Source organism: Nematolebias whitei, chromosome 9 (assembly GCF_014905685.2).
Source record: "Nematolebias whitei isolate Nwh7 chromosome 9, NemWhi1, whole genome shotgun sequence".
In the NCBI taxonomy this organism is placed as follows: domain Eukaryota; kingdom Metazoa; phylum Chordata; class Actinopteri; order Cyprinodontiformes; family Rivulidae; genus Nematolebias; species Nematolebias whitei.
Window position 1 is genome coordinate 22,965,045 of NC_056506.1, and position 15,295 is coordinate 22,980,339.

At 37.9% G+C, this 15,295-nt stretch overlaps 1 protein-coding gene across 1 annotated transcript in view; it reads left to right on the plus strand.

The window, feature by feature from the left end:
* The first annotated feature begins 5,098 nt into the window (after positions 1-5,098).
* The window catches only part of LOC119414473 (neuropilin and tolloid-like protein 1), a 32,119-nt gene continuing 21,922 nt past the window's right edge, over positions 5,099-15,295 (plus strand). Inside the window, exons 1-5 of the mRNA XM_037681561.1 lie at positions 5,099-5,296; positions 6,885-6,944; positions 7,345-7,479; positions 8,185-8,433; positions 14,911-14,952. Of these exons, the coding sequence (XP_037537489.1) occupies positions 5,269-5,296; positions 6,885-6,944; positions 7,345-7,479; positions 8,185-8,433; positions 14,911-14,952 (514 nt within the window). The 5' untranslated portion in view covers positions 5,099-5,268. The remainder of the gene's footprint in view (positions 5,297-6,884; positions 6,945-7,344; positions 7,480-8,184; positions 8,434-14,910; positions 14,953-15,295) is intronic.

The window sequence follows — 15,295 nt, forward strand, 5'->3', positions numbered from 1 at the left end:
CAAGACAAGGTTTATAACAGGTAAAAACAATAAAACCATACTCACAAAAAGCTACTTCTCCTGCAGACTTCTAGATAAACCTTCCAGATTTAATATCCCAAATGTGGAAGTGCCTGGAAATTGCAGCAGAATGACAATCCATTCATCACCCAAAATCAGCTCAGAGAGGGGGTCTCTTTCCGGCTGTACATCCCTGCTGTAGGAGAACTCTGTGAATGCCTGTTGAATTCCTCAGGTCGCTCAGCGTGCCGCAGGCTGCACAGGAGTGCTGCTCATTTTTGCACTTATATACAAATTTGCCCATAGCAACGCAGTGGACCACGCCTCTAGCTCCCCCTCACTCCCCTTCACCTTACACACTAACACACACACTAACACACACACACTGATACACACATACTCACACAGGCAGGGAGAAATCTGTTGAGACTTCAGGGCTAATTTATTTAAAGAGGAACCTGATCCCGCAAGAAGTGACATGAAGGTAAACGGGTGGATGTTTTGATGGGAGCCCACGCTTGTTACTAATATTGCACAGTTTGCTGGGTCCAAGTTTTTTATTTTAACAGGAAAAGGTGAACTCTGCTCATTATAAGATGACTATGGCCTTCTAAGATGCTAGAGACAGCAAACAGATATTTTCTCTTTTGGTAATTAGTTTTCCCACATAGCTGCAACATAAAGTTTAAAACAAAAGTGCCCAAGTTCACCGAACATCCATTCATTCACAAGTTTCTGTAAGTGGTGGATTTCCTGTGTTGAGGGTTTTTTCGTCACTATGTGTGAGAACTGCTGCCGGCAGGGTGGCCAGTATTTCCCCTGCAAAGCGACCACAAAGCACTGATTCATCTGCGTCGACAACACAAGCACATTTGTGAGAGTTTGTATGGTTGTATGTGTGTGTGTTATCCACACTTCTGCCTCCAACACGTTCTGTTCTTTCTGTCCATTTGCTCAGAAAATATATTTCTTTTGAAATATCACTGCAGTGTACAGAAAGTTCAATGCTAAAAAAAAAAAAAAAGCTCATTGTAAAATTTCTGGGAATAAAAGAATGGCTAAACAGCTACAGAGCTGAAATTACAACATACATCAACTTTCTTTTTCCAAAAGTCCAATATTGATTTAGTTCTCACTTTTGTAACAATCTAAGCTGACAAAATGGTGACATAGTGTCAAAAAACACAAATAAAGAAAAGTTTAAACTCTTGCATGTATTTTTGTCATTTCTTGACAGCAATCAAAATTAGGCTGGCAGAAGAAACGGCCCAAAATAAGTAGCTTATGTGCAAAAACTGTTGTATTAAAAAATATATATATTTAAAGTAAATTGGAATTTGACCTGTTTAAACCTTGAATGATGCTTCTGCTATACAGAGATCCAAAGAGATGTGGGTCTTCTTATCTATTTTGCTAAAATTCCATTGTCTTGAATGAGGATTTTATCTCCAGTTTTAAGTAACGTTCTTTTACGTCATTCGTTGCATGACTGACAAACAATTATAATACTCTATTGTTCAAGCTTTAAGTTTTGGCATAGTTTGTCTAAAGCTGAGAGAACAGATCAAATCAAAAATTCTGTCAGAAATGTATTTGGTAGAATTTTTTTTTTTTTAAGTGCCTCAATGCCTTTGCATAAGCACCCTTAAAAATAATAAAAAGCACAAGTACTTTTAGATCCAGACTCACACAGTGCACAAAATATCAGTTTAAGCTACTGTTATTATTCCATAAGTAGGCTATATCCATTAACACCTAAATGAGTCAGGCAGATTGTAACAAACTTTCGATATACACACTGTCTGTAATAGGATTTAAAAAGAACACGATTTGGAAGCAAAAATTAGCACCAGCTATGTTGAACGGTTCAGGACTGACAAGGATGGGGAAGGTTAGGAATAAAATCATCAGAGGTACAGCACAGGTTAAACAACTGGGAGATAAAGTTAGAGAGGATAGACTGAGAAATGAAGCTGCCAAAAAAAAAAAAAAAAAAAGAAAGGCCAAAGAGGACGTTTATGCATTCAGTTAGAGAGGACATGGAGGTAGGTGGAGTGAGGAAAGAGGATGGCAACACTTGAAGAGAGAACAGCCAGAAGAAGAAGACATTACTATTTTTGAGCACAATGAACTTATTTTGTGTATACAGTTCTTGCAAGAAAGGAATAGATATCCAACTTGCAATAAATACGATTATATTGCCATCTGCTGACCTCTTTGGGAAAGAGATTTTTAGCCCTAAACCATCCATTTACAAGACATTCCACTAAACGCTCAGGGTAACACACATGTCTGAATGGCACGTTCCCCACTGACAACTTTAACCATTTTTTTCTGATGATTTTTCACAGAGTCTCTATAATTGCAAAGTGTTCATAATGCAAAACTCCAACAATGTTGGTGGAGGAAAACTGGGCTGCAGCTCTGTAGCTAAAGGGAATCCACTTCCAGGACAAATTGAAATCACTAATTGGTCAGATGCTGACATGCCTAATGGATTGATTGACAGGTGGTGTTGAGGAGCCAACTTGTATAAAAAGAACAAACAAACAAAAAAACAGATTTACAGGCCCGTTTAAGAGTGTCATCATTTGTTCCGTATTTATCTTTTTTGTTAAAGGCAGTCAAATTTGTTCATAACATTATTATTTGTAGGCCTGACCCTACAAATACCTGACTCTGTCAAAATAAGAGTTCCCAGATCCTGTTCCAGCAGGAACCAGCTCAACAGTGTTTGACAGTCATGACTTAAATGTAAAATCCACATAAAATGTTGGGTCTTTTTTTTTTTTCTCATTCCATCCATTAAAACAGGTTTTGCAGTAATGAAGCTGTTTGACAGGTGTTGAACATTTCTCAGCTTAGTTTCCATAATAGAATGCTAAAGCTGCATTATTTGTCAAAATGTGTGCAAACTCCAAGCAATTTATGTGTTTGTTTATTTTTTTATGACTTTGAGTCTCCGACTTGTCCCCAGTCAACAGCTCAGACAGAGCTACACTTAATTACACGCATTAATTAAAGCGAAACAAAACAAAGATAATCAAATAACCAATTGTTTGTGGGATGCTTTAAAATGAGAAATGCACACAGAACACCCTAAATAAAATAAATACTTTCCCATCTTATTTTTCCAAACTTTTGCAAATGGTAGGGTACTATACCATCCCACCCCTCAAAGTTAGTGGTGCGCAATACTGCAAAATTTGGTATTGATATCGATCGATACCAAATAAATACAGGTCCAATATCACAGATACTTATACCGATATGATTTTAAATAATTGCGGTGAATTTTGATGATGTTTAAGTGTTTTGTGATTTTTCCTTTGGATCATTTATTAGTTAATTAATCCCAAAATGTATTAGTTTATCAGTTAAAACCCAGGATAGAATTAGACAAAGTTTATAAGTAAATAAAAGTACTTTATTATAATAAAAGTTTTTTTGTTTTTTTTTTCTAAAAAAATAAAACAGCAACAATTTTCCCCATACCTTAAAGTAATGGTGATGGCTGGATTTTTCCTTAAACAAAGTGCACAGAATGATCACTCAATAATAAATTAAAACATTGTGTTCAGAAACTGATGATTAAATAACAATTATCTCTTCATTGCTGTTATTGCTGTATTGGTGATCGGAAGATCGCCGGTTCAAGCCCCGGTACCAACATCAAAAATGTGGGTGGGGTAGGTGAAGCACCCACACCTGCCCCCACCCTCATTCGCCCCACTCTGGGCCCCTGAGCAAGGTCCTTAACCCCCATCTGCTCCTAAACAGGTCTCTCTTGAAAATGAGTTCTCGTGGCTCAGTGAGACTACCTGGATAAATAAAGGATCAATGAAAAAATGAAAAAAATTGCACTCCTTTTCTGGATGTTTTTTTTTTCTTCTTAAATAAACAAACAGTACAAAGTTATCACACCGCAACAAATGTTATAAAACAGTAAAATATATTTAGGCTATAAAGGAATAAAACAACATTTATCCTCTTAAGTGAATTTCTTTTCTGGGTTTGAAAAAAAAAAAAAATTACAAATCAAAAACAATTAGTGAAGATACCATAAATAAAGAGTAAATGACAAAACAACCTCCAAAGCCTTGAGTTCAAAGAAATATTCCCAGAAGCCTCTCTGTGGGTCCTGCTAACTCTGTGACAGGAGCGACACCAACACACACAGTCGGCTCGCATCTTTAATGAAACCACAGCAGTTCATACAGGAGAGAAACTGAAGCCAAAGTATCGATCTCATTACACTGGTATTGATCAATATCAATACCCATGTTGGTATTGATATTATCGATATTGGATAGATCCGCCCACCACAACTCAATGTCCACATGCTCCTCCCACGGGCCAGATTTGGCCCAGAATCGGTATATTATTGTGCCCTCTTTGTTTGGAATATAAACACGATTAGATTTGTACAGCCTCGAAGTAAATTTCTGGTTTCACGTTTAATGGTAAATCGGTTAATTTGGAAACAAATGTAGTATGCTTCAGTAAGTGTTTTTAATAGGGAATCCGTTGCCGTCCTGCTGCTTTCCGCCTTGGCGACCGATAAAAGTGCTCTAAAATTCAAAACTGGAAAAAGGAAGATATGTCCATGCGCCCCACACGGGTAACCACGGATATATCGACACTGTATGAGGTTCCATTAGTGCCAAAAATATGTTTATGTGTCTGTAGAACGGGAATGTAGCGTGCTGTGTACATGTAAGGTGATATCCTGATGCATGCTCAATTTATAAGACTGAGCTGAATACAGCACCTCAGACTGAAGAAGTCTTTCGGATGAAAGACGAAATGTTTCTACAATTTTTTTTTTTGAATGTCCAGAGGACCAGATTTAACTTTTTTAGGTAAGATGATATGTTAAGAGATATGTTAAGCATATATGTAAAGTAACATATCACCGTACATATACACAGCACACTACATGCACACGTTTCATAGACACATATTTTTGGCACTAATGGAACCTCATACACTACTGTGTTCACAGAGGATTAACACCGACTAAAGGTGGAGCAAAACAAATAAATAAATAAAATGGTGAAGATTTGTGGCCGATGAGTTAATCCTCACAGCTGTCGGGAGACCCGGGGACACTGAGATGGATGGACAAGTGTCTGTGCTCGGGTTTGGCACATTCTGGGAGGAATAAAAACAGTTTTACAACCTGAAGATGGAATAAAAGTGAAGGTCCCAGGCGAGCGAACACTTTGATGGCATCTGAGACAGAACTGATCATCCTCAGGAACAGATATGGAGCTCAAAGTGCTGCTGTGCATCGGTGAGTTCTCTCTATTGAGTCATTGATTCATTCATTGAATGGTCTGTTTTGAACATAGCAGAGGGAAAAGTAAAAAAAATAATAATGGAAATTACAGTAACAACAATACAAATACCCCTAATAATTCCTTTGAGCCTGCATCAGGAAACAACACAAATAGATAAAATAAAATAAATTATACATTTTATTTATAATAGAACGACTTAATGTTTTGTCCAGAATGGAGTAGGAAGAGGTATTAAACTATATATTGTATCTTACTCCAATGTATCCATATAAAACTGTCTTTATTTTATAATGTTGGTGTATCCATCATCTAGAAATACGTCTTCATGCCTATGGTATTTGGTCAAACATGAAATAACAACTGGATTCACATGCTTTCAGCATATATATATATATATATATATATATATATACATTTACACACACTTATACAAACATTTCACACATCTATAGGTACATATACACACATGGCCTATGAATCAGAGCAAAATACTGTTTGAATGTAATGTCTGGTAGCAATAGATTATACTGCCAGGTATTTACCCAATACATACTGGTTCTTATTTGGCATGTATCAAGTACTTACCCACTTGATATAAAGGGTAAGTAAGTAAGTAAGTAAGTACCAGGTACTTCTTACAAGGTTGAGTCACGTCCTCTGGATGAATTCTTCTTAAGAAAAATCTGTCCAGAAGACCTAGCTTAACCTTCTTAGATTTATCTACCTGGATTATTGAGCATGCATCAGGACATTACCTGGTACATACCATGTACTACCTGGTATGTACCAGGTAACAGATTGTGTACTGCTACCTAATGTCTTAAATCATATATTTAAATGAATGATATTTGTATATTCCATTGTATTTATACAGAGTACACAGTTTTACTTGACAGACAGAAGTACAAAACTATTTCAAATTTGCTCTTGCGCATACATTTTTCCAAGTATTTCTCCCTCAAGGATTATAGCTTCCATATCGACAAACATTTTTGTATGCTTACAGGAAAAAGGTTGTGTATTTCTTTGTACAACCAACAAAGTATGCTCAATAATCCAGGTATACAATCAAACAATTTTCAGTCAGGTCATCTGGACAGTTTCTTTTTTTTGTGCTGAAATGTTTCACCTTCCATCCAGAAGGCTTCATCAGTCAAGGAAGCACACAACACAAAACTGATTCTTCCCTCATCAGGAATCAGTTTTGTGTTGTGTGTTTCCTTTACTGATGAAGCCTTCTGGATGGAAGGTGAGAAGTTTCAGAAAAAAACAAAAAAAGAAACTGTCCAGATGACCTGACAGAAAATTGTTGGATTCTTTGTACAACATTTGTGCAGTTTTGTATTTAACCAAATCAACAAACTTTGGACATTTGACTTGTAGAATAACACAATAGTATGTTCACTAAAGCCAGCGTATTTAATTTTAGTTTACATAATGGTTCCAGTGTTGTTTTGTCTGTGCTGCCTTAGACCTCTCTGCAGTAATCCAAATGTGGTACAGTGGGTGCAGAAATTGAAATACGACCATTTTAAACAGTATTTTTAAAAGTCCTTTTCTCTTGTGGTTTTTCTGTGTTAGCAACAAGTCTTGTCCTCCCCGAGCTGTGCGGGGGCACTGCAACCACCAGGAAAATGCAAGGTATGACTACAGAACACCACCAGCGAGTGATAGATTTACTTCAGGATAAAGCTGAGAAACAAAACTTTGTTGCAGCTTCAGTTCATTGATTCAAATCCAAGATGATTCAGTTGACTGAAACTCAAATGCAAAAGTTGAGTTTGTTTTTCTAAAAGTACTTGACATTGACTGTTTTTAAAATTTATTTTCTTCCTAAAATGATATGAAAAATGTTCTTTGTATTGCAATATTGACACATGTTTCAGCCTGGATTTACGTTCTGAAAATAAAAATTTAAATAAAAATGACTTCATATTTGTATACTTGACATTTAAGTATTCAACATATTTTAAAATATAAGTAATGTGGCATTGTAAAAAGAAAATAAAAACTATAGGCGTTGCACTTTTTTTGTTGCTAGTGAAAAACAACTCAGGCGTGACACCAGCTGGACAGTGTGGGACTTGGGTAAAAGAATCCAGTGGGGGGTATTTCACGTCCCCCAACTACCCTGAGAAATACCCGCCGGAGAGGGAATGCATCTACATCATAGAAGGTGAGACGTTCTAGCCCAAGGTTGTTTAAAGTCTGGCCAACGGGCCATTTGCGGCTCGTGACTACAATTAAAGAATGGTATAATTTTGGTCTGCAGACTTGAAGTTGATGCAGTTGTACACCTTCTGCAAATTTAATAGTTATGCATGTTATATATAACTTTAAGTTTAACAGAATCATCAATGAGAAATTAGTTTCTCAAAATGTGCAATATAAGGTACAGCACTAATCTTTGGCTTTAATACGTTCCATTTATTTTTCTTGTTTCAGTTTCATTGTACAAAGCACCACAAAGCTTTACTGAGTTACTGACTAAAATGTATTTTCCAAGCACAAGAAAACAAACAAAAAAAAAAAAACAATGAACCCAAGAAAAGGAATTGATTGCTCTTCTTGTAACAAGATTTATGTTTCAAGGCTTTTTAAGTTTCTGCTACAATTTAAAAATCCTTCTCCAACAAAGTAATTATACTTTTATCAAAAACATTGTTCACATTTTTGTTGAATTAGAAAAAAGAATCACAAAAAAAAGTGTATGCTTTTTCTTTTTTCATTTAAACTAAATTTATTTTGGCCCTCAAGTACTTTCATTTTTGATCACACTGAGCCATTTTTAGCAAAAGAAACAGTTTGGACACCACTGCTCTTGGCTTCAGGACACTTTCCTTCCCACTTTCATTCTCCGCCTCTGAATTTTCTTCCGCAGCCTCACCTCGACAGTGCATCGACTTGTTTTTTGATGAAAAATACGCCATCGAGCCGTCCTGGGAGTGTAGGTTTGACCATATTGAAATCCGTGATGGACCCTTTGCCTTCTCGCCTATCATTGGTCGCTACTGTGGGCAGGAAAGCCCCACCTTTATCCGCTCCAGTGGGAGGTACCTGTACATCAAGTTTGTGGCTGATGGTGAACTTGATGCCATTGGCTTCTCTGCACGGTATAACTTCACACAAGGTGAGATATGAGTCTGAAGAAGTCCCTACAGTTCTGTGCATGGACACTTCATTTTAACAGAACTGCATTCAAGTTCAAGTCAACAGGCAACTGAACAGGCAGCAACATTGCATCATGTTGGTTTATGAAGAGATTGATATTGTGCACACAGTCCTCCCATCATGATTTTTTTTTCTGTTAGGTTATTGATAAATGAAGTTGCGAAGGGTGCTTCTCTTAAAACTCCTCTCTCTCTTGTTTTGATACATCTATAGTTATTTGTAGAAAATTAATCTGACGGCCTACATAGGTGCAAAAGTCTTTGCATTTAAAACTGCCCTTCACATTATTTTCCAATCTTATTTTATTGAAAAACATAGCCTTGAACAATATCTTAGAAACATTACACACTTGTTTTAACTGGCCATGAGATGGTGCTCTGAAATATAAACGAAGTTTAGACAATTGTTTGTAAAACTAGAAAATAATTGGAAAAATCAGTTTCTCATGTATCGGTCAATCTCCCAAAATTAAGGAAATCGGGGCCGATAAATTGGCCGACTGATTTATCGGTGCATCAATAGACCCAATGTCACATAAAAATGACTAACTATAGATTATATATCGCTATTATGTTCTGTAGTTTTGGGAAATTGTACCTATGAACTGCGAAAACAACTTATTTGCCAGTTGTTTTTTTTTCATTCGGAGACTGCAGGTTTGGACAGAGGAGCAGAACATTTCAGGAAATGTGTTATGTTGTTGTCGTATACTGTATCCATCCATCCATCCATTATCTTTTACCCACTTCTTCCTTTTTGGGTCATGGGGGTCAGTTGTACCCATGTCCATCCATCACTCTGCGAGAGGCGGGGTACACCCTGGACAAGTCTCCAGTCCATCACAGGGACACATAGAGACAAATGAGACAAAAAACCATTCACTCTCACTCATCTAGGGCCAATTTAGAGTTACCAATCAGCCTAACATGCATGTTTTTGGTCTGTGGGAGGAAACTGGGTTACCCCAAGAAAACCCACGCATGCACGAAGAGAACATGCAAACTCCACCCAGAATGGCCCCCCTGGCTGGGATTCGAACCGACGATCTTCTTGCTGCGAGGCAGCAGTCTTAAGTGCGTGCCGCTCGTTGTCATATATACGTAGGTTATTTAACAAATGCACTGATATGGAAGTTAGGGAGTCACCTTCTTAAATACATACAGTAGGTCTACTTTGTTGTAAAGTAAAAATAGTAGTAGAAGTAAGTAAAAGTAAAAATTATACATATGCTGCAGTGTGACCGAGGAATTGATTTTATTGTTTGTTTATTTTTGCAGTTTATCGATCTTTTTGTTTTTCTTTGTCATTTGTGAGAAATACATATTTTATCTGCCACAGCTGTACTGTTAGACGTTTTCTGGTGGGAGTTCATTCATCTGGAGGGAAGACTGATCAGAGTTGTGACCAGAACTAAACCTCTGCTTCGTTTCCTTGACAATTTCTCCCCGTTTGTCCTTTTTTCATCATGTTCAGAAATTATACTATAAATAATATTACACCAGTAGTATTATTGTATTGTGTTGTAATGATAAAATGAAAACTTTGGAATAAATAAAAAGGAGAAATGGGTCTGAGGTAGTTTGAGTGCATTGCTGCGTGCTGCAACTTTAGTAAGAGTGCATGCTGTTGTTAACATGCTGTCTTATCTATTGGAAGGGCAGGCACAGCAGCTGCAGCTGACACAAGCGAGAGAACACGTGCAAATACACACATGCGTACACAACCACACATGCACGCATTGAGGCACTTGTTCCCCACGTCTCTCATACACAAGAGTTGATGAAAGCTTGTCTTCAGGGATGCAGCTTGTCGGCCCTGAGCCGCAGTAGCAGCTTAAGGGCGCCCAAGGCAGAGGCTTTATTAACCACAGATTTTATAGGCCACCTTCACCAACAAGGGGCAAAGATTAATCCGCATCACTCTGCTCATCTTTCAATCTATCTTACTTTTCTTGCATTATAAAGTCTCTGCTATTGTTTTTATTCACCAAGGAATTGTTCCAGTTTTTGCATTTTCAGCCCACTCTGCACGCTTCACTTTTACTTTGCCAGCCTGTCAGGGGATAGCATTATTTTTAATTCAATATATAAAAGAATGTAACTGACTCTCTGCTTCACCTTTCAGAGGCTAAAACATTTTACCTAACACAATTTGTCTCTGTAAAACGATGTGTTGGAGAAGCTGGTTTCTGTGTGTTTTCATCCCATGCGATGGTCCTTCAGGTCAGAAGTTAATCTCATCTCTAATTCTTCCCGTCAGGAGTGCCAGAGGAGAGTTCAGCCACATGCGTGCATGAATGTAGTCTTTTTTTTTTTCAACTGAAACGCAGTCAAACCTTCTGCTGGGAATGGGTCCTTTTTGTGCAGTGAATGCTCTGAAAAACATTGCCAACATTTAGAAGCAGCTTTTTATCCAGCCTAAATGCGCAGAACGTGAAACATGTGGGTTAGAGAAAATCCACTTTAAACTCACAATTCGTTCGATTTTAAAAAGAATTGAAGTTGTATGCAGTGTAATCATTATTTCCTGAAATATTGAAGCATTAATAGCACCAGATGAACATTCATTCCCAGGACTGCTGTACGTGAACCTCTGACTGCATTTGTATCTGTTTCAAATCAGACTACAGAAAATGAACTTGTAGATGTCCACTGAGTTGATGTGTACAGTAAAAGCTTCTTTGGCTTGGATTTTGACCCAGATATCGTTCACATGTCAAAACCTTTGGCTAGTTCCCTTGTAGGAGTTCAATGCTCCACTTCATTTACGTAGGAATTGGCCTTGATGGGTAAAACTGTTCTTTATCTCAAGACCCCACATTTAGTGTGTCATGATCCATGGTGAGGTCCTGATGCCAACTTTGAGAACCACTACAGTAAATGTTTTGACCCCACTTGTCTGCCTTCTCAGTTTTCCACAGAGTGGTGAGATTCCTACTTAAAATTTGATTCATGCTTGTTTAATAACCAATCAATTTACTGACCAGTTATACCTATTAGCTATGTGACGACCCTGTCAGGGACGGCTCTGTTGAGCAGAGTGCAGCAGCTAATTATTGGGAACACCTGAGTTGCTGGCTCAGCCCAGTAATAATAATAATAATAATCATTTTATTTAAAAAGCACCTTTCAGGACACCCAAGGACACTACACTTTATACACTTTAGTATAAAGAGAGAGGTGTTGTTGCTCAAGGAGGAGGACATCAGGCCTGTGCTCTCTCCTTGCTTGCAGGTCTTTTTTTGGGTTATGTTTTGTCTTGTTATGCTGATCTGTTGTCTGAGTTTAGTTTGTTTGGTTTTGGCTTGGTCTGCCTGGTTAGTTTATTTGGTTTGGCCTGGTCAGTCTGGTTAATTCAACTCTTTTTTTACAGGTTTGAGTTCTCCGTCTGGTCATTAAATTTATATTTTACAGTAAACATTTATAAAAACATATTTTGTGTCCTTTTCCCTCATTTTTGTCGCAACCCCAGAACCAGGTTGTGACAGCTATGACACATTTAATTACTCGCTTGCATTTTTCCTATTCCGTGTTACAGTAATGTATCTTTCTTTTTATCAAGTTCAAGTCAGGTTTATTGTCATTCTCAACACATGGTACATGAGGTGGAACAAAATTATGTACACAGGGTCCCAGTTACACCCAACAACAGCAAAAATATAAATTTTAAAAAGAAACAGTATATAAGGATCTAAGATGTATGCCAAACGAACATCAAACAGTACATCAAAAGATATAAGATATACAGTATGCTAAACACTAACAATGCAAAACAACATGGTTTAATAACAGCAGTCTGAACATGAGTCTGTGGTGAAAAGATGTGTACAAATGAATACAGCAGCATGAGATCAGCAGCATGGATCAGCAGCACAGATACATCACATGTCACCGATTAAATTGGCATTACAGTGATGTTATTTATTTATTATTATTTTACAGTGATTATCCAGGCTAGGGATTCATGAGTCTAACAGCTTCAGGGTAGAAGCTGTTCCTCAGTCTAGTGGTTCTACAATTAATTCTCAACAACTTTCAGCTTGAGGGGAGCGGGGCAAAAAGTGTGTGTGCTGGGTGAGTGGGGTCCTTCATGATGCAGGTGGCCCTCTTCCTGAGGTGTAGATGTCTGTGATGGTGGGGAGACTGACTCCAACAGACTTCTGTGCAGCCTTCACCACTCTCTGCAAAGCTTTTCTTTCTGCAGCTGTGCAGCCTCCATGCCACACGTTGATGCTGGAGCACAGGATGCTCTCCACTGCACACCTGTAGAAAGAGGTGAGGACTGAGCTTCCCAGACCAGCTCGTCTCAGCCGCCTGAGGAAGTAGAGTCTCTAATGAGCTTTCTTGAACAGGCTGTTGTTGCCCCAGCTGAGGTTGTCATTCAGGTGCACACCCAAGTACTTGTAGCTGGAGACCACTTCCACCACAGATCCTCCCATGCATGTTCAGGGGTGGGTGTGTTTGCTGCATCTGAACTTCCACAATCATCTCTTTCATCTTCTTCACATTGATGTGAATGTTGTTCTTCCTGCAGCAGCTCTCCAGGTGTTCCACCTCCTGCCTGTAGCTGGACTCATCGTTGTTTGTGATTCATCCCACTACTGCTGTTTCGTCTGCACACTTTACAATGTGACAGCCTAGATGGGTTGTCGCGCAGTCATATGTTAGCTGAGTGAACAGGATGGGCTCAACACACAGCCCTGAGGGGAGCCAGTGCTGAGGGTTATGGTGGAGGAGGAGAAGTTGTGGATCCTCACAGACTGCAGCCTGTTGATTAAGAAATCCAGGACCCAGTTGTTGTCTGGGGAATCATGTTGTTGAAGGCAGACATGAAGTCCACAAATAGCATTCGAATGTACGAGTCCTTCTGCTCCAGGTGGGTGAGAGCAGTGTGGACCACAGAGGAGATGGTGTCTTCTGTTGATCGGATCTCGTGGTATGCGTACTGGCAAGGGTCCTCACTGATGTTGATGGTTGTTTTGATGTGGGCCATGACCAGTCCTTCAAAGCATTTAGTGACTACCAGGGTGAGGGCTACTGGCCGGTAGTCATTCAGACCAGTCACTGTAGAGCTCTTTGGTTATCTCTTATGTACTTGTGTTTAGCATTTTTTATATTTTGACATGTCTTTCTTATGTTCTGAGTAAAAAGTAAAATAGCTTAAAACTATTTATATGTCTTGTTGTAGTTTTTATTTTTTTATGTATGTCCTAGATTTGTTAAATCTTTTTTTTTTTTTGGTAATAATGCTCCCTGTTCTTGAATATGCCCCAGATTTTCCTGTGAAGTCAGAGGACGATTATTATAAACCGTTGTACATCTTATTTTGATTTTAGCTTTACAGTTCTTTTCTTGTATTTGGCATAAATCTCTCGCGATTGTATTGTAGCATCATTCCCCCCCCAACCCACACACACACACATACACATGCACACCCTCACACACAACCAACTGGAATGATGTTGAATAATCTCCCCAAGCCTGAAGCAGAACGGGTAAGAAACATGAGAGGATTAACAAGAGTCCTTGCTGATTTAAACCTCAGTTGGGTTCATCACCTTCTTTTCTAAACTGACTGTCTACTGCTCTAGATCATCTATGACCATGAGTTAAACATAATTTAAATATGAGAAATTAGTAAAATTAAAAAAGACAAGTTTAATAAATATTTCTCTGCTCTCCTTGGTTTTCTTTTGGTACAGGCTACGCTGCTTAATTGACTTACAGTAAAGTTTTTTTTTTTTTTTACAGTTGTAAAGAGTTCTACCAAAATAATTATCGTTATAAATAAAATTATTATCACCAGTTTGGAGTTGGTGCCACCGGAACCTAATCTGTTCTCAGCTTAGCTGGTCTACTGAGATTTTTTTAATCCACCTAGCAAGTAGTTTCATCTGTGCAAAGGTTCACAACATAATGTGTCCTTGTTGAGACTTTGTTTTTTGCAAAAAAATGATGAATAGCATAAGGATTTTAGGGGTGTTTAAATGAGGTCAGAGGAAATGCACTGGTTCATAGATTATGTAAACTCCAGCTGGGGCTTTATTATGAATTTCAATATGCTTTCAGTATTGTTTTATTTAATTCAATGGAATGACCTTTTCTTTCTTTTTTGTGTTTAACAATCTAGGGTTTGTAAATACGGGTAAAACTCATGGGTTGCAGTGAAATTTGCACCTATTTTAAAAATTACAGAACAATAGATGCAAAAATACAAGTTAAAAAATGTTTGTTTCCAACAACACTGCGTAGGTTGATGAAAATACACTTATAAGGATATATCCTTAGTACTTTTGTATGTACTGTATGTTCCTGTTTTGGATTTGAAATGCATTTACTAAACTTCTGTTCATGCACATGTAAAAGATAACTGTCACTAGATTTTAATTTAAAACTGATTTAAAACAGAACTAAATTGATTGTTTTTATTATTTCAGATCCTGAATTTGAAATACTTGGAGCACTGCCAACTCTGCCAGGTGAGTATTCACAGTATGTGTGGATCTTACAGTATTAGACCTAATAGACTTTGTTGAAAGGATAAGTTATGCATCAGTTTAGGACACACTTTGATAAATGTTTTAGCCTTAAATCTGCACTTTTGAACAATTCAGCTTTTGTTTTTGTCAGGGGTAATTTAAATGTGGTAAGATAATGGCAGGAAGTTCTACATGATATTGGCAATAAAGTAGCTGTTTTTCTCAGCACAGATGGCTGGATGGCTAGGTGGATGGATGGATGGATGGATGGATGTGTGGATGAATGGATGAGTGGGTGAATGAATGAATGAATGAATGAATGAATGAATGAATGAATGAATGA